The 26,886-nt window shown below is 39.7% G+C and overlaps 1 protein-coding gene across 2 annotated transcripts in view; it reads right to left on the bottom strand.

Annotated features, from left to right (window-relative positions):
* The window catches only part of BBS9 (Bardet-Biedl syndrome 9), a 310,665-nt gene that overhangs the window by 209,785 nt on the left and 73,994 nt on the right, over positions 1 to 26,886 (bottom strand). For both annotated transcript variants that reach the window (XM_054726330.1, XM_008147385.3), the window contains exons 7-9: positions 20,951 to 21,035; positions 20,125 to 20,308; positions 19,351 to 19,480 (exon numbers count right to left, since the gene is read on the bottom strand). In XM_054726330.1, the coding sequence (XP_054582305.1) occupies positions 19,351 to 19,480; positions 20,125 to 20,308; positions 20,951 to 21,035 (399 nt within the window). The remainder of the gene's footprint in view (positions 1 to 19,350; positions 19,481 to 20,124; positions 20,309 to 20,950; positions 21,036 to 26,886) is intronic.

Here is a 26,886-nt window from a genome sequence, read left to right on the forward strand (position 1 = left end):
CTTGTCAGATTCTCTTTTACCTCTTCTGACTTCCTGCATTATCATAATTCTTCTGTTAAGAAGCAATATTCAAACACACACACACACACACACACACACACACACACACAAATAGTAACTATGTAAGGTAATGGACGTGTTAATTAGTTTGATTGTGGTAATATGTGGTAATTAGTTTGATTGTGTTACCGTATTTTCCGGCGTATAAGACGACTGGGCGTACAGAAGATTTTCCTGGGTTAAAAAGTCGTCTTACACACCAGAAAATACGGTAATCACATATATATCAAACCATTGCATGGTATAGCTCAAATATATGCTATTTACTTGTCAAGTCTACTTTAATACATCAGGGTGGAAAGCAGCAATTTTAAGAAGGAATATGTGAAAGTACCTAAAAGTGGAATCTGTTAACTTATATACATCAACCCTACTACCCACTAGGTTTTTTAAATCAATTTTCTTTTTGAAAAATAAAAATTAGTTAACACCCCAACATTTTGGGTCCTCTTGAAATAAGTGGTTTGGAAAGAAGCAAGCTGTAAATAAATTCATAACTTTAAGCCTATCATAGTAAAACTGCTGAAAATAAGAGAAAAATCTTAAAAGCAGCTTTCAAAGAAGTAATCCTATATAATAAAAGGCCAGCCACCATGTAACGATCACAATGACCAGAGACTAGAACCACCACGGCCCCTGGCAGGGTTGGCCCTGCCCCCAAGCAAGCGGTTAAGGGCGATGAGGCAGGCAGGCAGAGTGGTTAGGGGTGATCAGGTAGGCAGACCAGGGGTTGGGGTGATCAGGTAGGCAGGCATGTGGTTAGGGGCAATCAGGTAGGCAGACCAGCAGTTAGGGGCCACTGGTGGCAACTCTGTGGCAGGTGTGCGGCCAGCCAGCAATTGCCCTGAAGAGGGAGGCCCAGGCCAGCCAAGCCTGTCCCCTACAGAGGGAGGCCACCGGTGGCAGGGGAGGGGGGGCAGCACTGCACAGATGGCAAGCATTGGCAGCAGCGGGGGTGGGGCCAGCTGCCTGCAGCCAGGGGAAGGAAAGTCCAGATAGGTCCTATCTCAGGCCAGTCCTAAGGACCCTACCTGAGGGGTCCCGGATTGTGAGAGGGTGCAGGCCGGGCTAGGGACCCCCCAAGTGCACGAATTTTCATGCACCAGGCCTCTAGTAATTATAATAAGATAACTAATTTCTCAATAGTATCTATAGAAGCCAGTTGACCATTGGACTTATATTTCCAAAGTGCTGAAAGAAAATAACTGGCTAATCTACAATTCTACACTCAGAAAAAAAAATCCTTCAAAAATGAACATAAAGAAATCTTTTCAGACAAATAGCAACTTGAAAGATTTACTTACCAGCAGACGCATACAAAAAAAATTGTAAAGAGTATTTTTTTAAGGCAGAGGTAAAATATTCTCTGATAGAAGCTTAAAGATTTAGGAAAAGGTAAAAGTGTGTGTGTGTGTGTGTGTGTGTGTGTGTGTGTGTAATTAAATTTCCAAAGTTCATTACTATTTCATGACCCCTTATTGCATCTAACTAGAATAAGGATAGTATTCATATCTTAAAGAAGAAGGGGAAAAAATAGTTCATTGGTTTGAAATCCTAAAGGTAACCCTGGCAATTGTAAGAAAATAATCTTAGTCTACATCCTCCTACAAACCCATGCTGTTTCTGGAATCTATAATTAAGAAGACAAAATAGAAAGTAAAAATTTAAAAACGAAGGTTAAATGATTAGAAACCGAAGTAGGAAATCCTGTCTCACCGATGCCTTTGGCTTTGAGAAACTATTTTCGTGGTAGCGCATCTGTGAAATGGATGCTTTCCGTTTGCCCTGCAAGCTTTCCATCTGTTTCCCATCTGCTCTGCGCCAGGAGAAGCTGACAACTGCACGAAAGGATCCCTTTTCCCCTGGCGTTCAGCTGAGTTTGGCCAATGAGGATCACTGGCAAGAGACTGGCGAAAGGGAGGAAATTGGGGTCAGGGTATTTATTTCCTCAGCACTTTCCCTGCGAGGTCACCAAGGGTGGTGTGTCCCGCGGCCTGAGGCCATCGTCCTGCCAGGTGGCCCTCTCCCATAGCTACAGCCGTACTCTTCGGGACCCAGGAACCAGCCCTTTCCTTGTGCCTTCATACAGAGGGATGAGAACAGTTCCCACTGTTGCCAGCCTCACCATCCTGTTAGCATCTCTCACCCTTGTTCACAACTACTTTCTCAAGCACCCCACGGGAGTGTGCCATCTGTTTGCTGCCAAGAACCTGGTCTGTACAGTCGTACCTGTTTGTAACATGCAAGGTCGCAAAAACAGGACACTGAAAATTCAGACTCTCAAGTCAGAAACACGCAGAGGTGGATCCCAGCTCCACACTGTGACCTTGGAAGAACATGACTAAGACTCTCTTCCCTCCTCCGTAAAAATAATAACAGTAGTAGCACCTGCTTCAGAATGTGTTGTGTAGTGTCAGTGATTTAATGTAAAGAGCTTAGCCTCGTGCCTGGTACAAACTAAGGGCTTAATAAATAGGAACTGATAATCTTTTTGACTACTCTTGTTTGCTTCATAGGAATGGTGCAAAATAGACCACATGACCGACTATGACGTTACTAGATACATCCCACTCCAGCTTTTTGATTCATATTTAATACATCATGTTTCATACCAGAAAACATCTCAGTGAGATAAACTATGCCTCTTACAATACTTTGCCCACCACAAGATTAAAATGCAACTAATATGCATAGTGTTTCTGTATGTATAAATAAGCATCTGTATCTTTTAGAAGAGAGCATTAGCACAGTAAGTGGTTCTGCTCCAGTTCCACATTACTGGGGGGGAAAATAATGGCATAAGTTAGCTCGATCTTATTTCAGCTGGCTCAGGGCTAAAGTAAATGCCATGGGGTCTAATCAAAGCAACCCATTTCAGTACATCCTCGACTTACATAACTGACAACTGCCCTGAGCAAAAAGAAAATGCACACATTAGATAGAAATCGAAGACGCCTTTGTGATCAGAAATGCCCCCAAATAATAGCAGTAATCTCAGAACTAAAACCAAGAACGATGAAGGAGAAGATAAAGACATCCTTCCATGTTAATTTTGTGACTAAAAGTGCTAGTTAGTATGCAACTGTGAGCAACAGACCAACCCAGCCGGCAATGCTGAGGCCGAGTGCACGACAGCTGGATTGCTCACAAATCCCCTGGAAAACAGCTTCAGCTGCTGCCTGCAGGGTCTGCATAACAACAATACGTTTGGCAGCACTAAACAGATAACCATCTTCCACATTTTCTCTCCGTGAAAAACAGTATCAACAACAATAAAAGACTGCTGACTGCTATCGAAACCACGAACCAACGTATTTTTTTCCAGGTTGGTTATGGTACCGGTTCAAAAAGTAGAAAAACAAAAGTATGACTTTTATGCTATATCAAGGTACCAGCTGGACATGGCCCCCCTGTGGACTGCAGTTCGAGTCCTTGATCTCGAGGCCATACCTCAGGCCTTCCTAAAACAAATCCCTCTCTGGAACACAATTTCCAGGTCCTTCTGACTTGAACTGTTTAAACTCGATGTAACGGAGCAAACAGAGGAAATTAAAACAAAATTCTGTACACATGGGCATTAAATGATGTTGCTGACTAAGAGTTATAGAATATTTAGCAGGAAATACCTTTGCCCAGCTTTAGTATCTTGGGCTCAATCTTCTAACAGAGATATAATTCAGAGATAAGTATATTTCTGCAAGGAATTTAACTCAGTAACTACAGTTACAGGCTAAGTAAAATAATTGTCAAAGTGAGCAAAATGGCAAATGCACCCAATCTAAGAATAATGTTGGCTAAAACATATAGAGTGCTATTGCCAGGCAGTCTTCTAAGTGCTAATATTAACTTACTGAATCTTCATAACAATCCTATGTGGTAGGTATGATTAGCCCCATTTCACAGAAAGGGAACTGTGGCGCTGGAATTTAAATACCTTGCCCTAGCTCTCAGAGCTACTGAGTACGCTAGCGAGCATGTGGTCAGTCCTCTGCTCACCTATCATGACATCCCAACAGTGAAAACATGTCTTTGTCCAATATTCCTGGACCACGGTACTACTGAACTGATTCAAATTCTTCTAAAACTCCAGTCTTTCTTATCTAGAATTTATTATCAAATTAACAATTCCAAATCTAGATTCACAAGTGAATAAGAGAACTGAGCATATCTCTCCTAAAAGAGAGGACATAAATAAAATTTCTATCCAATGAAACTGCAGAAAAATGTTGATAAAATGTCTTTGATAACTATTTATAAGGCACTCAATTATTCAAGAAGTTTTCAATAACATGATGGTATTCGTATATAATGAAGTTGATTCTGCCCTATGTTCAATATTTAAAGTATCCTTTTGTGATTTTGAATGTACTGTTTTACCAACCCAACTCAGAACTTATCAAATACATTATAAAACCCCTCTTATTAGGGGCTTCTGTTCCTACACAAACTACAATCAACTAAACTCCAGGAGTCAGCTGCCTCCGCAGTATTGTGAAACACACATTTACTTTATAAAAGGTGGAAAGTATGTGCCTAAGAAAGGATCTATTCCTTCTTGCTTCTCTGCTTTATTCTTCTACTGCTTCCAAATTACTGCCTCTGATGCCAGAAGCACCTAACTGTAATTGGCAAAAAGTAACCACTACTTTTCGATTCTAAAATCTATAAGCCAAGTCACCTACTACAAAAGACCAATCAATAGTTCCGATTTCTTCAAGAAATGCTTCTTTGTATTCTTTACTCATAAACTTATTTTGTTCTTCCTGTACATACTTCACAATACGTTCTCTATAGCAACTGCTTTTATGTGTTCAGGACAGTGGTATTTGTTAGTGATTTTTCACTCGAAAACAAAGCGATGCCTACTCAGTGAGGTACGTTCAATGCAGCAAGCTCTAGAGAAAAATCAACCATCTGAGAAATGCAATGGGTTCTGAAATAATTTACAACAGGTCATCTCCTGGAGTCAGATGTTTTCTCATTTCTACACTTTCTGTGAGTTTTTTTTTTTTCACTCTGGCTTGTTTCCTAAGGCTTACATCCCAAAAAATCAAAATGTTTTCCCTTTCATGTCAACAACGACTCTTTTAAAGGTCTCTTCTATATCAGAGGCAGCAATATATTTCCACTAAAATCATTTTTTCCTCTGCAACTCTTGAAGATAACCAGGCGCAGAAAGACGAAAACTTTCCTTTGAAGAGTAAATGTTACTGGCAATTGAGTCGGTCCTTTTTTCCCTTCTGTTGTTTGTAACAAAAGTACTAAGTCCTAAGATTTAAGATAAACTATTGAATTCTATCTGGTTTCCTATCCTAAACAAACCACAATTGGAGATGCCAGATTAATTCTGAACAAATTTGCCCTAGGGCACCTGCAGGGTCTTGGACCTTTAATCTTCACATACCCAGAGTGTTTACCCATCCCAGTTGGAGAGAAATGCAGGTATAGAAGTCAAAGGTTAGTCACTGGAGGAGAAAAATGGGGTAGAATCTCTCAAGATGACGGAAGAAAGTCATGAACCCTGCAATGCTTGCCCTGGCCGGCGGGAGAGCTGCCAGGCTGGGGCCGGAGGGCTAACCTCAGCAGCCGCCCCAGCTCACTCTTCTAGATGACCACCACCTCCACGAGCAGGTGATCTGCCCGGACTTAAAAAAATTCCCAAATTATAAACCCAAAATGAAAGCATGACAAATAATGTAATTTGTGAATAGTAAACAATTGCTTTAAATTAATTGATGTCAAGTGTATTTATAATTTCAATAAAAATGTATCGAACTATGATCGAATATCATCTATTCACAAATTAAGTGGTAATGATGTAGTATTTTATAAGTGGTATATAATATTTTCCACAGATATGTTCCAAAAACTACTATCAAGAGTCGCTAATGAACAAAAATAAATTCAATTATAATATTTTCTGGGCTATTTTGTCAATGATCGGGACAATTATTGCTGAGGTGATTAAATCACATAGCAATGTATTCTCCAATAAATTTTTCTTGATTTCTCTGCCTACTATAGCCATGTAAATTCTTATATCTGTTCTTCAATATCTCTTAATTTTTTTTCTGAAATACAAAGTTGTTCTATTCCAAAATTATCTGGGACTGTTTTATTTAATTCCATAAACTAAAATCATAATCAACTATATATTTTTAAAACTTGGGGGAGTAGGAAACTAGAAATTCAAAGAGACGAGGGAAAAGTTATAACTGTAATTAAGAAGCAAAAGCAAAACTAAAAAGTTTAAAATTTAGGCCTCAGAAAATTTTGGTTTCTTTAAAAATATATTTCTTAATTTTGTCCACTTTACTGCTTTTTCAAATAATTAAAATTTTAACTATATAGTCAATCTTTGAGGTTCCATTCTTAAATGCTTGTTGGCAATTTCCCATTTCAAATATAAAAATAAATGCCAAAAACTATGTATGCATAACATTAAGAAACTGATATGAGAAGAAAAATATCAGGAAATTCTCCATTTTAGTTAAGAATTTTACTCTTAAACCTCCATGGCAATTCATCCCTTTCTTTAACATAGTAAATTACTGAGAACCAAATCCCTCTGATTTTCCTCCCCTTTCATCCAATCTTAGATCCAGCATCATTTATGTACAAATTCCAGCACTGTGTGCTTTGAAGGTTGAAATCTGTGAGGAAATATATGCCTCTGTATATCCTTTAATCTGCAACTATATTTCAAATATTCAATATGCCCACTCAGGTAGTACTACCTAAAGAAAAAGCTCCTAAATAAAAGACTAAGTAAAAGGTTATATTGGTCTCATTCTAACAGTAAATATATTATTAAGTTATTGCTTAGGAAAGAAGAGACTATTTGAAAAAGCATTAGGCAAATTCATCATCAAGGAAATCACTTGTGATGAAGCACAGAATGTCACAGCATAGCGTACTTTTTAGATTTTGTCAGATTACATGGAAGAACATTAAAATCAATCAGTTGAATTTCTAGATGAATTGGTCATTACCTAGAAAATCAAATTTGGCTTCATGAATATAAATGCATTTTTAATGTTTATCATGTTTAGACTTTTTAAAATACAAGCATGACCATGATTGCATAAAAGCTTCTAAATGTGATTTATCTAGTAAGAACATAACTCTAAGGTATCACATTAAAGTTGCCGCATACAGCTCGGGTCTCCAGCAGCTGAGAGCTGAGCTGCATTACCAGTGAGAGGGCAAGTGCCTTAAGTCAGCACCAGCCGCAGCCAAGGCCTCCTTCCTGTTCCCCCTGGAGAAAGCCACCCACATCCATCACTGTGCAGGGGAGGAAAGGTAATTATGGAAATGCATACATACATAAATGGAAGAGTTTTGTGTGGGAGAGGAGGAGGCAGCTGATGATAGCAGTAAACATCTCCAAATGGAAAGATACTCTAAAGTAGTCCTATTGCTCCAGCATCATATAATCTATATATATAAAAGGCTAATATACAAAGTGTCCCCTAGGGAGTTCGACCAGGAGAACGGGAGTTTGATCACTCGCAATGACGTACACTGACCACCAGGGGGCGACGTGGAACATGGCAGGCGACCAGCAGGGGGGCAGGAGGGGGGGTGGGGACCACTCGGTGGTGGTGCGCGGGTGACAAGGGAAGGAGGAGACTAGGAGGAGGCAGGGAGGTGGGGAATCTGATCCACCCTGATCACCGGCCAGGCCTAGAGACCCTACCCGTGCATGAATTTCATGTACAGGCCTCTAGTAAAGAATAAATTACATACCTGTGTGCCTTCTAAGGAAACACATATTACTCTAGGATGCACAGTTTTATGCTTCTGTGCTTTCCGTTCAGAAGTTCTAGGCCACTCTGAGAGGTAGGGGGAAAATGTCTTTAAGATGCCCCCACATTAGGGCAAAGTAACTTGTGCTCCACTGAGAAACCAAGCAGCATGAAAATATTTCTAGCAGTTAAAGCCACATGCAAAACTTTGTTCAAATCTCTTTATACAGAAGGGAAAAAAAGTCTCTCAAAAGCAGAAAGTGGTGAAATAAAGAGGTATGTAATATGTAATGGAGAATAAAAGATATTGTTGGAAAATAAAATATATTAATAACAATTGTAGAAAAGTAAAAATATATGAATCACTATGACCAGTGGTCTATAGATACTGGATCTGATTTGTTAATTAAAGACACAATATTATTTAGATGCACAGAAAAGGCAAGAAACCATAGACAATACAAAGAGAAATGACAGACAAAGCACTCCACTAAATCCTAATTAGCCAAAACCAGACTTAATTTTATTATAAACTAGAGGCCCGGTGCACGAAATTCGTGCACGGAGGGGGGTTGTCCCTCAGCCCAGCCTGTACCCTCTCCAATCTGGGACATCCCTCTCACAATCCAGGACTGCTGGCTCCCAACTGCTTGCCTGCCTGCCTTCCTGATTGCCCCTAACCGCTTCTGCCTGCCAGCCTGATCACCCCCTAACCACTCTGCTGCTAGCCTGTTTGCCCCCAACTTCCCTCCTCTGCCGGCCTGGTTACCCCTAACTGCCCTCTCCTGCAGGGTTGATCACCTCCAACTGCCCTCCCTTGCAGGCCTGGTCCTTCTCAACTGCCCTCCCTTGCAGGCTGGGTGCCTTCCAACTGCCCTCTCCTGCTGGCCATCTTGTGGTGGCCATCTTGTGTCCACATGGGGGCAGGATCTTTGACCACATGGGGGCAGCTATATTGTGTGTTGCAGTGATGATCAATCTGCATAGTACTCTTTTATTAGATAGGATAGAGGCCTGGTACAGGGGTGGGGGCCAGCTGGTTTGCTCTGAAGGGTGTCCCTGATCAGGGTGGGGTTCCCTTGGGGCGTGGGGCGGCCTGAGCGAGGGGCCTGTGGTGGTTTGCAGGCGGGCCACACCCCCTGGCAATGCAAGCAAAGGCCCTGGTATCTGGAATTTATTTTCCTTCTACAATTGAAACTTTGTAGCCTGGAGCGGAGCCAAGCCTGGGGCTCCCTCTGAGGCCCGCAGCCATTTGTGTTGGGGTTATAATTGAAACTTTGTTACCTTAAGCGGGTGGGCCTGGCCAGGGTGTGTGGAAAGCTTTGCTTCCCCTGTTGCCAGCGGCAACTCTGGCCTGCTCTCTCAAGCTCCATTCTGCCGCCATTTGTTTGAATTTGTTTACCTTCTATAATTGAAACTTTGTAGCTTGAGTGGAGGCTTAGGCCTGCAACGGCTGGCAGAAAGCTTGGCTTCCTCTGTTACCTAGGAAACCTTGCTCTCTATGGCTGTAGCCATCTTGGTTTGGGTTAATTTGCATACTCGCTCTGATTGGATGGTGGGCGTGGCTTTGTGGGTGTGTCGGAGGTATGATCAATTTGCATATTTGTCTATTATTAGATAGGATATTATTGATTTTTTTACAGAGAGGAAGGGAGAGGGATAGGGAGTTAGAAACATCGATGAGAGAGAAACATTGATCAGCTGCCTCCTGCACACTCCCGACTGGGTATGTGCCCGCAACCAAGGTACGTGCCCCTGACCGGAATCGAACCTGGGACCCTTGAGTCCGCAGGCTGACGCTCTATCCACTGAGCCAAACCGGTTAGGGTCCATTGATGTTTCTATCTCTATCTCTCTCCCTTCCTCTCTCTAAAAAAATAAATAAAAAACATTTAATAAACTTTTTAAAAGCAGGTAATAACTTTTTATTTTACACTGAATTTCACAGTACACTGTAGCTCAGTGAACACAATTCAGATTTTCCCTGCCTACAGAGAGGTCACCACTGAATAGAGATCCCCATTTCAGAGTCCACAGGACCCTCCCATCTGTTCAGTGGCAGGTTCTGTGAAATCACGGCGGTCAGATCATTGAGAGTTAAAGCCCTATTTTACCAGGTGAGACCTGACTTACTTCCAAGTTTCAAGTTAAAGTTACAAAGAAGACTTAAATGGTGACATGATATTGACTGTATTATATTTACAACTCTTTTTAGTAATTCTAATCAATATTCTCTTCTCTTAAAATGAAGGAATGTACCATCATTCTCCTAGACCTGTTTTTTAAAGATGTAAGGCAAGCATGTCAAACTCGCGGCTGGCGGCATGCGGCCCACCGGCTGTGAGTTTGACATGCTTGATATAGGGAGTTAGTGACTGTTTCTAATTAAACCTAATACTTAAACCCTTCACGGGTTTTGAATAGGGTACTGATGCGATTCTTATTAGAATTTAAGACCCCGATGGCGCAGCGATGCCAGTGCCCAGCAGGCAATAAGACTGTGTGGTTCTGGCATTTCTTCCAGGCAACAATTGATTCTGATTTTAAGTCACTCAACTTTAGTCCACAGTAAGATTTACACATTTACACGTATTCTTTTTTATTTCGACAATAACCCAGATTTGCACTCCAAAGCTAGTTCTAAAATATAGGCCCCTACTGGTGAGTAGGGTAAAGCAACTAAGTCCACCTAAGGTTCCAAAGTTCATGGCAGCATGGAAAACTCACACTGCCAAGAAATCACTCCGTTTCATGTTTATATTCTCAGTAAGTAACAACTTAGAAAATGTAAGCTTTTTCCTCTAGAACACTGAGATATTAAAAAAAAAATACCTCATTCTACCTTTGAAATCAGGGTCTGTGAAATGAGGAGAAAAGATGTACCATGGCATGTGCTTCCAGGAAAGATGAAAGCAAGCCGCCAACTGGCACCAATGGCCTCTGGACCTCCCGGGGCAAGGAGGCATGTGCTTACTCTAAAAGGAATACTTTCCTGCTGGATGCAATCCTATTGAACAACTGACTCCGCGTCCGTATCCCCATCCCATGTTTACTATCAAATTAACTCCCATGCCTGTTAATGGCTAGAGATTCAAAACAAAGTATACAGGTATCTGCCTCTTTTTGTTTTCTGCCTCTTCGTGTTTTGTTGTGATTTTTTTCAAAACACAAAGGCACTTTTCTGTTTAGCCTGAGAACTTCATTTTTTAACAGAGGCTCACAGTCTCAGTGACAATATGTCTAAAGAAATGTTTCGATGGAAATACATGGTAATAAGAATTCCACCATTAAGACATTTAATTTATAAAACAGAAAAGTATAAACCCAACTAGCATTCAAGTGCAACTCCTCATCCTTGGCTATACAGTATTTCTAAAACCTCTGGCAGGCAAATTAAACAGATTTACTATGGACTGGTACAAAGTCAAACAATCTGGAACTGTAATTACTAATAAATTTTTCATGAGAGTGGAAGACGCTGTGTTTTACATTATTGCATAAAAAAGAAGATGACAATAAAAGCAGGAGACCAAGCAGATCTCTGACTTTCATAAGGAGAGTTTTTCTGAGGGTTATATTCCAACTGACAAATACCAATAAAGATACGGTTTCTTGATTTATTTATAAGAGTACGGTAAGTCTCTTTCATGTGAATAAAACTACCCAAGTAGCAATAAGGAAGTGTGTAAAAGTAACTTATCAAATGACAGGCTGGCTTAGCCACGTGGCTGTAAGGACACTGCAAGCACAATTCTTGCTCAATCAATAGAAAATTCAATCAATATGCAATCTAGAGACTGCTTTATTAAAGACCTTGACCTCACAATGGAAGTATGTGCATGCAGGTAAGGATGGCCATCAAAAATAATACAACTCATTCTACCCCCAACATGCTTCAACAGAATTGACATAAACAATTTGTCCAAATCATGGTTACTTAGTTAACAATAAATGAAAGAAAAAAATATGCCAAATATGATCAATTCTATTCTCCCTCCCCCTACTACTCCTTATCTTAATATATTTTATTGATTTTAAGAGAGGAAGGGTGAGGGAAAGGGAGATGGAAACATTAATGATGAGAGAGAATCATTGATCAGCTGCCTTCTGCGGGCATTCACTGGGCATCGAGCCTGTAACCTGGATATGTGCCCTGTCCAGGAACCGAACCGTGACCTCCTGGTCCATACCAGTAAGTCAACGCACAACCATGAGCCACGCCAGCCGGGCTACAACTCCTTATATTGAGTTATACTCTATTGGGTTGCATTAGCAGGCCCACCAGGCCCCGAACTGAGGCCCCCCTTTTCTGACAGGGGTTCTCTTGCCCTACGTAACATTTCTGGTAAAAATCCCAATTATATGCTATGCCACTTAAGTTACAGTGGGTTTCTTTAAAATGGATTTATCCCTATTCATACAGGAAAAATATATACATTTTTTACTTCCCAAATAGAATGAAAGGGCAAAAGAAAACAAAACAAACAAATAAAAAATGGGGGAAGGAGCTAGACTTCTCAGGAAAAAAATAATGGTGAAAGCACTGAAACTCTATAAGCTTAAACACCTTAAAATGAGCTAAATTAAACTTCATTTAATTACAATGCCAAAAGCATCGGTTATAACCAAAAACAAAATTTCCAAAGAGTCACAGAAAGAATATAAATACTACATTATAATGGGGAGAAAAGAAGGTTAGGGAAATAATCATACTAATGTCAAAACCCACTGTGCCAAATTTCATGAAGGTATGCAAATTCTTTCATTTAGCTAGAATTCAGCTATAATAAACACTGTACAAAATAAAACCCAATATTCAGGGAAAACAGCGAATATCCAATTACTAAAGACTAATATTTTCTGTGTAAAACCAAGAGCTCAGCCACCATTCGATGATTGTATCTTCTAAAAAGGTTAACACTTTATTTTTAAATATTTTCCAAAACAAAAAAAAAAACAAAGGCACTATACTGATTAATCTCTAGCTTGAACAGAAATTATTTTTAGGAATTAAAATGTAGGCCCAGCTGGTGTTGCTCAGTGGATTGAGCATCGTGCCATGGACCAAGAGGTCCTGGCTTCTATTCCTGGTCAGGGCATATGCCCAGGTTTCAGGCTCAATCCCCAATAGGGGGCGTGCAGGAGGCAGCCAATTGATAATGTCTCTCTCATTGATATTTCTACCTCTCTCCCCCTCTCCCTTCCCCTCTCCCTCTCTCTCTCTCTCTCTCTCTCTCTCTCTCTCTCTCTCTATATATATATATATATATATATATATATATATATATATATTATATATACACACACACATATATATATGTATATATATATGTGTGTGTGTGTATACATATATACTTCTACAAAGTATAAAAAGAATGATAATAGCAAAAGTTAAACTAAAAAAAGAAAGAAAAACACTATCCTAATAAATTTATTTGTTCTCAAAGAAATAATAACCTTCCATCGATGAGCCCCAATTTTTCATATGTAAAAAAGTTCTTCAACTTAAAGCTCCAATAAGGACTTCCCAGCCACCCTCCCGCTGACACACACAAACCACAGGGACTCCTTTGTAAGTAGCGAGCACATGCCGTATGTTCAGCCTTCTGACTGTGATTCAGTGACACGCAAAAGGAGACAAGGTCCATACATCGAGAAGTGTATGATCGAGTTGGGAAGTCGGGAAAATCAGACAGCAGTCACCAACATAATATAAATACCACAGAACCTCAGAGGAGGCCAAGGTCGATAGGGGAGGCTTATTGATATGAGTTGAGTTAGGACTCTAAGACAGAAGAAATTTGAAAATCCAGAGAAGAAATGGGGAAACCATTCTGGTCAAGAATACTGTTTCAACGAAAGCTAAAAAAATATCGGGTAAACATGGACATAAGTCACCATTGTGGATACAAGCCAGGGAAGTAAAATACCGAAGTACCATACCCAATTGTTTATACTATAAAATGAGCTACAACAAGACTTTAAAGCACCATGGCCAAGGCTGCCAGCCAAAGCGTGGAAAGGCTGCCCTCACTGGCTGTTCACTCAGATACACCTCCACTTTAGGTATATGTCTTGTCTCCAGAGAGAGTAATGTTACTGATAAATGATGATCTTTCTTTGCCGTTTGGGAAACTGAACACAGCAGAGGTAAGATACCTGGCCAGGCTTCAATATAAATGGAAAACAATAATAGCTAAGGATTTAAAGAGCATATCCCATTCGGGCTCTTCTGATTCTGTAAACTGTATGCTTGTTTCACATTCCCATAGTCCAACCCACAAAAATTAAAATAACTAAACTCAAAGAACTCTATCTAATCAAGAATGCCGTTTACCCCAAAAGGAAAGAAGAAAACGCGGACAGATTTAGAACTGGCTTATAATAAACCAGGTGGAGAGGACTAGGCCTGCCAAGAAGGTGGGAGTGGGAGGAAATAGAGCATCTTAGTTTCTGAGCAAAATGCTGTTATTAAGTATAATTGCATCTACTTGATCCAAATCCAATATTTCTTATTCACTAAAAAGAAACATATTAAAATAGCAGCAATTTCCTTTACAAATAAACACATTCAGCCAAGGAAGCTTCTACCAAAAAATAGTTTAGCCCTAAAGATAATCAAAAGCAGGAGCGAAATTATTTCAGCGTTTCTAATTTCAGATAATAACTTCTAAATATAAATATGCTATAACTAAATCAGTAATCACTTTTTTAATTTTTCAAAAAATTACAATGAAATTCCTTCAAACAGTCTAATCCTATACTTTTTATGTTAATGTATATAAAAATAAGAAATATCTCCCAATGTGTTATTGCTATATATTAACTGTGGAAATCATTAATGGCAATAATTACACTTAATTATTTAAAATTATAATACTGAAAACGTTTAGATGCAACAGGCTATTTCTTAATATAAGCATCTTGATGCACACTGTATGAAAATTTGGTTTTTTAATCATAATAATTTCTGTTACTATTGGACCCTTGACTTGTAAGTTGCATCTGGACCAGAAACTATAAATTAACCATAAATATCTGCTGAGAAGCCGTATCTTTCAGCTTCTGAGTACATGACTCTTGACACAGGCACGCTCCTTGTAAATAATATATGTGTAAAATAAGTATTTCAACTCAATGGTCTCAGTAAAGTCTTTCTCTACATCCCTCTCCCATGCTCCACAAACATGCAAAAACCACAATGGCTTTTTAGGATTTGAAGATACTGGCTCCTGAGGGGCATGGAGATGAAAAGCCACGCCCACCAGCATGGCTCTGTCTCCCTGCACCTGAGCTGTCACCTGGGGCCAGAGAGAACAACTCTGGGATGGACATATGACTGCTGCGAGCATTGCTCTCCCAGAAGAGAAATACTTGGCATGGCCCTGCTGGCAAGATGGTTTTCCTGTTCTAAATCCTTCTAAGTAAATCCGATGTAAAATGTCTGGACACTGCAAAAGCCAATCTCAAACTTTCAAATTTTTCAGATACAAAATAACTGTAATTTGTGTTAACTGCCTAGCAAATATAAAACATGAGAAAGCAACTTCTTTTAAAATATTCATTGTTTTCTAAAGTTTCCATTTTTTCAATGTTCAGGTTTCAGATTAACCATTAGTGCAACATATGAGTGCCCTTATTTGAGCTTCAATAATAATAATACAGTCATGTATCGCCCAACGACAAGAATGCATTCTGAGTCATTAGGCAATTTCGTCATCGTGGGAATGTAGTACAGTGCACCTACCCAAACCCAGGTGGTATGGCCCACTACTCACCTAGGCTGCAGAGTCCGGCCTATTGCTCTGAGACTACAAGCCTGTACCGCCCAGAAAGACAGAAGCCTTGCCCAGCTGGTGTGGCTCAGTGGTTGAGCATCGACCTATGAACCAGGAAGTCACAGTTGGATTCCTGGTCAGGGCACATCCCTGGGTTGCAGGCTGGATCTCCTATAGGGGGTGTGTGGGAGGCAGCCGATCAATGATTCTCTCTCATCATTGATGTTTCTATCTCTCTCTCCTCTCCCTTCCTCTCTGAAATCAATAAAAGTATAGAAATAGAAAAAAATAAAAGCTAAGACACAAATACACACACTAGCCTAAGCCTACACTGGGTCCAGATCATTAACATTACTGCCTTCCACTCCACAACTTGTCGCTCTGGAAGGTCTGCAGGGGCAATAACACACATGGTGCTGTCCTCTCCTGAGGCTCTTAAGGTGTCAGTGTTTTCAGAGTACATGCATGGTGGTTTGCTTAATTTGCATCTTTTTCTCATCATAGATTTGCTTGTAAGCACCACAAACATTCCTCCCTATTAATGAAACCTTTTGGTGTTGGGTCCATGTTTTCAAACTTTTTAAGGAGCTTGGTGAGGTCTGCAATAACTTCTGTTAAAACTTTCGCTGTGAATTTTCTTGAAGGCTCTCCTTTTCTTCTCCTACAGTTTCTTTCTTTTTTTTTTTTTTTTTTTTTTTTTTTTGGTCTCTTCCTCATTCCAGTTCCAACAACACCTCATTAGTTAATTCCTCAGGAACCACATCAAGGAGCTCCTCAATGCCATTCTCATCCACACCCAGTTTAAAGTCATTTGCCATCTCAACCACAGCCTTGTTGATTTTTGCAACTTCCTCGTCCTTGGCAAATCTCTTGAAGTCATGCACGAGCCTCTTTGAGTGTCTCCTACCAGAAGCTATTCATATACTTCCTGTGACATCATCCCACACCCAAGCAAGGTTCTTGATGCAGTCCTGGATGTTGTAATCCATCCAGAGTTGCATCAGTGTTTTCTCAGCATCTTCCTCAGTTGTAGCAATTGCCTGGGCAAAGGTAGTCCCCAGGTAAAAGCTGATATAACTCTTTGATTTATTGGTTGGATCAAAGAGGTGATATTTGGCGAGAGAAACATCATTTTGATATTGGGATGAAAATCACCAAAAAAAAGAGGATATCGGGAGCATTATCAAACATCACTTCTCAATTTCACTGGCAAAGCAACTCAATATGGCATCTTGGAGGAAGAGCTGCGTCATCATGACTTCTTATGGCACCTGTAGTACCTGGGAGGAGGGGGTGTTTATTCATACGTTTGAAGGCCCTGAGGATCTCACTGTGCCAAATGGCAAAGGTTTCAATTTGTAGCCTGCAACATTGCCCCCAAGCAAGACTGTTCCACTGTCCTTAAAAGCCTTAAAACCTGGCCTGACTTGGCCTCCTTTTGGATGAAAGTGCTTTCAGGCATCCCTTTCCAGACCAGGGAGGTTTCCTCCACATCGAATATTTGCTCTGGCAAGTAATTTTCCTCCACAATCAGCACATTGAAAGTTTCCAAAAATTCTCCAGCTGCCTTCACCCCAGCACTCACAGACTCCCACTCACTTTCACATTATGCAATGAACTAGAGGCCCAGTGCACGAATTCATGCACGGATGGGATCCAGCTGGCCCGGATACCAATCATGGTGGATCAAGGCTGGGCCTGTCAGGAAGAGGAGAAGACGGCGGGAGGTTGGCCAGCCAGCCCACCCTGATGTGGCCAATCAGGGCTGGGCTGGCTGGGGGGAGGGGCCATGGGTGATTAGCCAGTGGGCTCTGCCCACAATTGGGGTGGGGGGACAATTAGGGGCGGGGCTGGCCAGGGGGAGGGGCTTCGGGCCAACTGGGGGTGGGGCCAGCTGGGGCGAGAGGCCACAGGAGGTTGGCCAGCCTGCCCCACCTCCCGATCGGGTGGTTCGCTGGCCGCAGAGGGCGTCATAGCCACTGGTCATTCCAGTCATTATGGCATTCTGGTCGCTGGCTTTTTATATATATAGATAATGATTTTTTTTTTTCAATTCTCAAATCTTTTTTACTTTTATTTTTCACTTTAAACAATATTTTATTTTTCAATTCCAGTTGACATATGTTAGCTGCAGGTACACAATCCAGTGATCCCCTAACTTACTAAGTGATCCCCCTGATAAATCTAATACCCATCTGACACCGTACATAGTTTGAGTGAAGATTTATGAATCATTTAAACCACCCAGAGCTAGCATTAAATTCGACACGGTGATCAGGTCCAGCCTTTTCTTTCAACATCACAAACAATCCTTTTGCTTTGGCCATGATCACCATGGTGCAGAAAGGGATACATGTCTGTGTCTGGTCATCAGAAGGTTCTCCGAGTCTAATACAGAGCTTCCCTGGATTTTTGTGAGTCTTGTTGTCTTCAATGAAGCAGGTCCTTTAACAGTTTCCATCATGTTGTTTTTATTCTTCAAGATCGTAGCTACGGCGGAATGTACATGCCTGACTGGCAAGCAATAACCATCACTGATTTTCCACTTTTGTATTTTCCTTCCAGGTCAGGCACTCAACGTGGCCTATGTTGCATTAACTGTTATGACAGCTACAATGTCACTAAACTACACAAATTTTTCAACTCCATTATAGTCTTATGGGACTATTGTTATTGGCCAAAGTGTCATGATGTGATGCATAACATTCAACCTCTTAATTTGGGGGATTAATCGCACTGATCAGATACTGTAGATGTCACTGATGAATTCTACATATGGTTTTTAAATGTTCAATAAAATGATATAATAAGCAGAACTGAATAGATTTGGGAACCTATGACAGTTAATAGAAAGTGAGTTTCTCTACACATACCGAGATTTTCAGTTCCCAAACATAATGTGAGATCTTGCATTTTATACTGAGAATTTTTTAAAATTACACACTTAGGTATCTCCTTTCTCTCATTTTTCATAAATTTTGTTAATTTAGTATTAAAATACAAATTTTTGTCTTTCACTCTAAATGCAAAATGGCCCTATTTAAAATCTAAACTGTCTTAAACACAATCATTAGTGATTCTGCACCATTGGACATAGTCTGAAACAAGTTTTGTAGCGTAACATTCTCACAGTCTAACAATAAGTGATCTCCAAATGAAACCCATCAAATGCTTGAAGAAATTATTAATAATAATCTAGCCCTGGCTGGGTGGCTCAGTTGGTTGAAGCGTTGTCCCATACACCAAAAGGTTGCAAGTTCAATCCTCAGTTGGGGTAAGTACAGGAGGCAACTATTGGATGTTTCTCATATCTCTTTCTCTCTCTCTCTCTCTCTCTCTCTCTCTCTCTCTCTCTCTATATATATATCTATCTCTATATATATATATATATATATCTTCCCCCCTCTCTCTCTAAAATCAATAAAAAAGCATATCCTCTGGTGAGGGTTAAAAATAATAATAATAATAATAATAATAATCTCTCAAGCAAACTATTTTCTTGAAATTTTTAATTTACAAAGGATATGTCACTAAAATACCAAATAAAAATGATTCATTGTTCTAATTAAGAATTTTTATATCCTTCTTCTCCAATAAAACTTATATTTTAAAATATTTCCATTGTTGACACTCACACTACAATGCCACTTTTTTAGTAAAATTCATTTTTTAGTAAAATCACTTGCCATTGTTTCATAAAAATTCAGAATAATTCCTTGACTAAGATTCTCTTTTTTTAAAAAAAGTCAAATTAAACCACTTACCGTAAAGAGCCCACTCTCACTGCGACAGGAACGTGGGGTAGCTGAGAGGCCCACTTCAGTGTCACGTCCTGATAAACATGCAACAGGCTATTGTGGTTTCCAATCAAAGTATTTATTGTTCCTTCAGAAACTGTAGGGTGAAAAAAAAATTTTTTTTAAGGCTAAAAAGGAGACAGTCATTAGCAACAGTATATTATATCCCTTTTAGGGGATTTATGATACAAGCTAATTATAATATCTTGATGTTAATGTGTAAAGATTTAAGTAATAAAACATGATTTTCCAACTTCAAGCTGCCAATATCTAAAAGGAAAAAAATTATAGACTTGAAAACTATAACCAGATACTAGCCAATATTTCTGCATTTCATCTAGAAAGCCCGAGTTTCATTAATATTTAACACATTGAAGCTAATGATTTTCTGGGCACTCACTACAGAAAAGTCATTCTATTAGGCATCACTATGCTCCGTTCCGCTTACAGAGGGGTCTGATGTTCACTTGGAAGCATGGTGAACAGCCTCATTTTGGAAAGCAGCAACGTACGCCTGGGGCCAATTCTACAATCCTTTTGTACAAAGTAAAATGACTGACAAACCCAAGTGTGTGCTTTATATCAAACTTCTATTCAAACTTTCAAAGTTAAAATTTCCATTACATGTTCAGTTTAAAAGTATTTTCCTAGATGTTCACATGCATGTGAGTTTGCCTTTTTCTGGTGTAAACAGCACAGCCCTGACATATGGAAGAGATAAAAGAAAATCTCGCTACACACCTGAGCAGTACGGGAGAAAACAACTTGGGCTACAATCAAGTTTCTTCATGAATTGAATCTGACCATTATCCTTAAGGCAAAAAAAGTTTCTTTCACCAAGAACAAAAACAGAAGATGCTGACTGGTTGAAAGACATAATACATATATCAAGGGCTTGCTCTCCAATATTTAGAGTCCAATCTACCTGCAAAGGAAAACCTAAGATCAATTTAGTTGCAAAAAAACAACCTAAGTACCCATCCATAGACTACTGGATAAAGAAGATGTGGTAGATACATACAACAGAATATTCCCCGGCCATAAAAAGAATGAAATCTTACCATTTACAACAACATGGATGGACCTAGAGGATAATATGCTAAGTGAAATAAGTCAGACAGACAAAGACAAATATTGTATGATTTCACTTATCTGTGGTATCTAAAGAATTAAATAAAGAAACAAACAAAACAGACAGACTCATAGATACTGATGGTTGCCAGATGGGGGTGAGGGACTGGGTGGAAATGATGAAAGGCTTAAAACTACAAGTTGGTAGTTACAAAACAGTCACAGGAATGTAAAATTCAGCATAGGGAATATAGTCAATAATATTGTAACCATGTATGGTGCCAGCCGTGTAGGGTACTAGACGTATCGGGGGATCACTTTGTAAATTATATAAATGTCAAACCACTATACTGTACACCTGGAACTAATATAATATAATAATGTCAACTGTAATTGAAAAATAGAAAAAATTTAATTTTAAAAAATAACAAAATAAATCAATAACAAAATAAATGTAACATTGCTGAAATTTTTATATTTAAAAAAATGGCCTTACAACAAGTCTTTTTCCAGAACCAAGTTTTTGCTGTTCAGTCTCCTGTCTTTTATCTGCATCTGTTGCAAAAGCGAGTACTTGGTATCTGTTTGAAAGATATGAAATAATTGTAAATGACTTTAGAGTTTAAAAGTAGAAATTATTTTAAACTTTAAGAGCAGATAACCTCAATAAAGCTGATCAAGAAAAAGAAGCAAATAAAACACATAATCTATAAACCTAATGAACCACTTTTACCTTGGTTTTAAAACTGTAAAATTTAAGATTGAATTCTTACTAAATTATACTGTGACATAAGACTATGTAAAACTGTCATGATCAAGAAATTATAACCATATGTCCTAAAATTCAATATTGGGAATATAGCTCTGCCAACTATCAAAGCATTTCCATTAAAATTTTATGTGACAAATAACAATACTCAAGAAAGATCTAGCACCAAAACACCAAATAGAAGAAAAATGTAAATAATGGAAAGCAGCCAGATGCAGCAGAAATTATTAATATGTAATCGATGGAACCAAGAAGACCTGAATCTAAGCCCTAGCTAAATCACTTACAGGTTGAGTGAATTTTGGCAAGTTAAACACTCTGTGTCTTATATTCCCCATGTATAAAATGGGAATGATAATCTCTGATGCAGTCATTGTTAAGAGAATTAAAAAGTAATATAGCCTAGTCAGTTTTGCTCAGTGGTTAGAGCATTGGCCCATAGACCAAAGGGTCACAGGTTTGATTCCCAGTCAAGGGCATGTACTTTGGTTGAAGGCTGGATCCTCAGCTCCCGTTGGGGCATGTGCAAGAGGCAACCAATTGATGTGTCTCTCTCACATCTATGTTTCTCTTCGCCCCTTTCCTTTCCACTCTCTCTTAAAAAAAAAAAAATCAATGGAAAAAATATCCTGAGGTGAGGATTAAAAAGAAAAGTAATATAGTGTCTAGTATAGTATCTGGTATATATTAGGTGCTCATTTATTAGCAGACAGATAATGGTTTATATAAGGAGATAGGTCAATAACCTAGTAATTTATTTGATATGTAAGAAGTTCTCAATAATGAACATTATTACTTTTATAAGCATTTCACAGCTTTTATTTCAATAGTAACATTTAGCTCAAATCATTCTTTAAAATAATTTGTAGCCCAAGCTGGTTTGGTTCAGTGGATAGAGCGTTGGCCTGTGGACTGAAGGGTCCTGGGTTCGATTCCAGTCAAGGGCATATGCCCGGGTTGCAGGCTTGATCCCCAGTAGGGGGCATGCAGGAGGCAGCCAATCAATGATTCTCTCTCATCATTGATGTTTCTATCTCTATCTCTCCCTCTCCTTTCCTCTCTGAAATCAATGAAAATCTATTTAAAATAATAATAATTTGTAAATATCATTCACTTTAGAAATGACTAATTTAGCCAAGAAAGTTTATTTTGTTGTTTCCCATTAATTAACGGTATATGAGAGTAATGATCACACTCTAAATGAAGAAACTTCAGGCTCATAGGTTCCTTCCCCTCCTATTGAATCAGAACTCCTTGCATTGTTCTTCCATAGCTAAGAGGAAAATCAGTAAAAGGTATATTCAGACACCTCATATTGTCTAAGAGAAAGATGTCTGATCATGTGAACATCTGGGACCTGAATGAAGGCAATGTGAGATATCTACATAGGCACTGAAATGTACAGTGGTGTTCATATATCATATACCAGCTTTAAAACCATCCTACTCGATCAGGAATACTTCATTTGTAAAAAGCCTCCAATTTCAGTTGGAGGCAGAATGACTATGAATTAAGTGAGACTCTGCAAGACATTCATAAAGACCAGTCTTATAGTTAATACGGAAGCTTAATGTGTATGAATTTCATTCCTTCCATAAACATATAGCAGGGGTCTGATAGAAGCATTGACAATGGAAAAAATACTCATGGTCCATATTCATTAGGACCTCCCAAAGCAGTAGAGATTCATATACAAACAAATAAATGTAGCTTAGAACACGCTGTGCTAACGGAAGGTATGCATGCAGTACCAAGGGAACATGGCAGCAGAAACAGAAATCGAAGTGGAAGAACATATATGTCCTTGGGACTGGTTTAGGAGGAGGAAGCTACATTTTAGAGAATAAGTGAAAACTCATTGTGCTGGTAAAGTGGCAAAGGTGTGCCCAGCTTACGTGGCTCGGTGGTTGAGCATTGACCTATGATCCAGGAGGTCACGGTACGATTCCTGGTCAGGGCACATGCCCAAATTGCGGGCTCGATCCCCAGTGCGGGGTGTGCAGGAGGCAGCCAATTAATGGTTCCTTCTCATCACTGATGTTTCTGTCTCCCTCTCTCTCTCCCTCTCCCGCTCTGAAATCAATAAAAATGTGTGTGTTTTTTAAAAAAAGAGGTAAAGGTTTTATGGCAAAGCAAACAGCACAAGCAAAGGCACACACCAGTAAGAGAGACATGAAAGGCTACCACAGTGCAGGAGAGATGCATGGCAGGGAGGACCGAGTCATGGGAAAGGAGACAGAACAGGCAGGAGGGCGACGACCTCAGCCTTGTAAAACTAGACTAAAAAACCCCATAGGCAGCTGCAGCCAATGTCTCCATACCAACTGAGCCTGCCTTTCAAAATGCCTGTGTCTTCCAAAGTGCAAATCTCTAGGCCTCACATTCCAACCCCTAAATCGAATTGTTTTACTCTCCCCAGTTCACGGTAACAGAAACTGTATGCACCGGTGACAGGCCATGAGCTGAGCTGGTCCTGCTACGGCTCTAACCTTAGGCGGTTCATTACAGAGGCGGCTCATTTCCTGCAGACACCAACCTACCAGAGGACGGTATGGGTATTAATGAGATGGTTGCAAAAATCCAAAGCTCTGGAGCTGTTTGAAGCTTCTTATAGAACTACAAAGGGTTATTATTTCATCTGAGGAATAAGGGAGCCCCTAAAGTGGCCTCATTAACATCAAAACAGCAGGCAGAGACGCAGCCAAAATTGACTCCTGATTTCCAAATCCAGGTCATTTCTCTTCCTGGAAGACGACTCAGAAGAGTATTTTATTACTAAACGTAGCCGACAGTAAATACAGATGATGACAAACTTATAATAGCATCTATTTTATGATTCTTCCTTATCCTCTTAACTGTGACCAATAATGTACATGGAAATCTAAACCAAAACCAAAGAATTACAAACAGACTTGGAAATTCTGAAATAAAGAAAACACTTGGATTTTTTTTTTTCCTTACCATTCAAGTGTCCAGTGATATAAGCTAAAGAATAAGATTCCTAGCCCAGCTAGTGTGGCTCAATGGTTGAGTGTTGACCTATGAACCAAGAGGTCACGGTTCGATTCCTGGTCAGGGCACATGCCCAGGTTGCAGGCTTGATCCCCAGTGGGGGGCATGCAGGAGGCAGCCAATCAATGATTCCCTCTCATCACTGATGTTCCTATCTCTTTCTCCCTCCCCCTTCCTCTCTGAAATCAATCAACCAATAAAATATTTTTTTAAAAGATTCCCTTGTTGAGACTGCTGAAGAACAATTTGGCCCAATGTAATAAGATTCCATGAAAGAGTGTCATACGTGTTTCTCAGAACAGAGAGGCAGTGATCACAAATACAGCAGGTCCAGGTGAACGGTGGTGCTTTTCGGCCCAATAACCACAAGTGCCTAATGGGTCCTGTGGAGCACCAAGGACAAACTCAACCACATAATTTAGTGCTCTTCTGTAACACGTCGTAAAAACAGCGGCAAGGAGCTAAAATATGGATTGAGGTGTCACAGAGTACAAAAGTAAACCCTTCGCAATCATTTATTTTCAAATGAAACATAGTTGGCACCTCAAAGGATAACAGGAGATTTTGAAACCTTTATATTTAACTCGGGGAACTCTACTAGAAATGGAAAGCTCTGGATACAGAGCCTTACATTGTTCCTTTTCAACTATAGCTAAAACGTTCTTGATTGTGCCAGAGGGAATCATTTTCATTAAAAGAAGCCAGTAACAAAATAGAAACATTCCTTACAAACTTTTCACTCCTTCATCAAGTTCTTCTTAAACACTTACTTTCAACGGGGTACAATGCTGGGCACTTCGGGGGATAGAAAATCCCTGCCATCAAAGATCACTTAGCTCAGTCAAGAAGAAAAACAAGCAAATATGTAATATCAGTGAAAGCATAAACAGTACTTGTGAAAAGCAGTGGAAAACGACTCTAAATTGAGAAGGAGGAGATGTGACTTGGAAAGCCAGGTCACAGAAGAACTGAAGGGAATCAGGGAGGCATCCAGAAATTACTTTCACATGCAAAGAAGGAAGGAAAAGCCTTCCAGGCAGAGTACCGCATGAGCAAGAGAGTAAAGCCCTGGACATATATGGAGAACCCCAAATATTTTCATTTGACAAGAGCCTAAGGCTGGTGAAGGACACAATCTTCTTTTCAAAATATTATCAATTAAATTCAAAAAAGATATTTTAAAATATGTAAAGCCTATCATCTACTTACAAGGCACCACGAGCCACTGTTAGGGTGCAGGGAAGTGTTAGCACAGAGGAGAGAAATGTAACCTGTGGCAAATGCATTCTTCAGGGAGCCTGCCTACATCCCGCTCTCATCCAGAGGTCCCACCTGCAGGCCTCCTCCGTATCCTGTGCCCAGGTCCGCCATCGCCTGTATCACTGTGAACTGAAACAGCCAAGTGATATGCTACCTCCCCCACGTGCTTACAGCTTGAGGACAGGAGACAGGTCTTATTTGACTTTGCATTTCCTGTACTTTGCACACAGAAGCCTCTTGAAAAATGTTTCCTGAATGAATGAATGAACCGGGAAACCGAATTATTCCATCAGTGAGCAGATATTTAAGGCACATCCTGCTCTCAGGAACCTGATCATGCAAGACATCCCCTGGAACATCTCAGCACAATACAAGAAGGCAATATGTGATACTGTGCAAAAATCAGTGTTTTGGGGAAATATATCTAGGAGGTGAAACAAGGAGGATAGTTGAACGAATTACCCTTAAAAGTCCCTTCCAAATCTGAAAGTCAACATAATAGAGGTAAAATGGGACTGGATCATAAAGAGCACTAAATTTCAATATAAGAAAATTCGGATTTTTTTAATAAGAAACAAAAATTCTGGCTTAAAGAGGTGGTTTTAAATGATAGCTATAAGAAGGACCCTAAAATCTAGAGGTAAGAAAATCATAAATCCAAGTGAAAAGATAAAAGCCTCAATCCCAATGGGACAACAATGGCTGAATAAAAGGAAAAAAGGATAGAAAGGTCAGGACTTACTGACTGAATAACTCTGACAAGAAAGGAAAGAAAAAGAGAATTAAGAATGATTCAGCCAGCCAGTGTGGCTCAGCAGTTGAGTGTCGACCCATGAACCAGGAGGTCATGGTTCAATTCCTGGTCAGGGCACATGCCTGGGTTTCGGGCTCGATCCCCAGTGTGGGGCATGCAGGAGGCAGCCAATCAATGATTCTCTCTCATCACTGATGTTTCTATCTCTCTCTCATTTTCTCTTCCTCTCTGAAATCAATAAAAAACATATTTTAAAAATAAAAACGATTCAAAGTTTTGATAAACATGACCAAAAGAATAGTGGTACCTAAGCTACCATCTCCAAAAACAGCAAACGATTCTCTCCCTTAAAAAAAAAAAAAAAAAACACTCAATGTGTGACCCTGAATTAGAATCCAACCTGGAGTGTGTGTCTGCAATGACAATTTCTAGGACTTTTCCCAAAATTACTAAATCAAAATCTAGAGGGTTGGGAATTGGGAATCTGCAAACGTGCATTTTATGACAGGGTTCCCAGGTGATTCTATGCCCACTGAAGTTGGAGACCCACGGCCTTCCCTACTTCCTCGTAAAACATAACTGAGCTTGTTTTAAAGTAATCAAACATCAGGAGCAAAAATGAAAATGATATATGGAT

The sequence above is a fragment of the Eptesicus fuscus genome, chromosome 14 (assembly GCF_027574615.1).
Source record: "Eptesicus fuscus isolate TK198812 chromosome 14, DD_ASM_mEF_20220401, whole genome shotgun sequence".
Classification (NCBI taxonomy): Eukaryota; Metazoa; Chordata; class Mammalia; order Chiroptera; family Vespertilionidae; genus Eptesicus; species Eptesicus fuscus.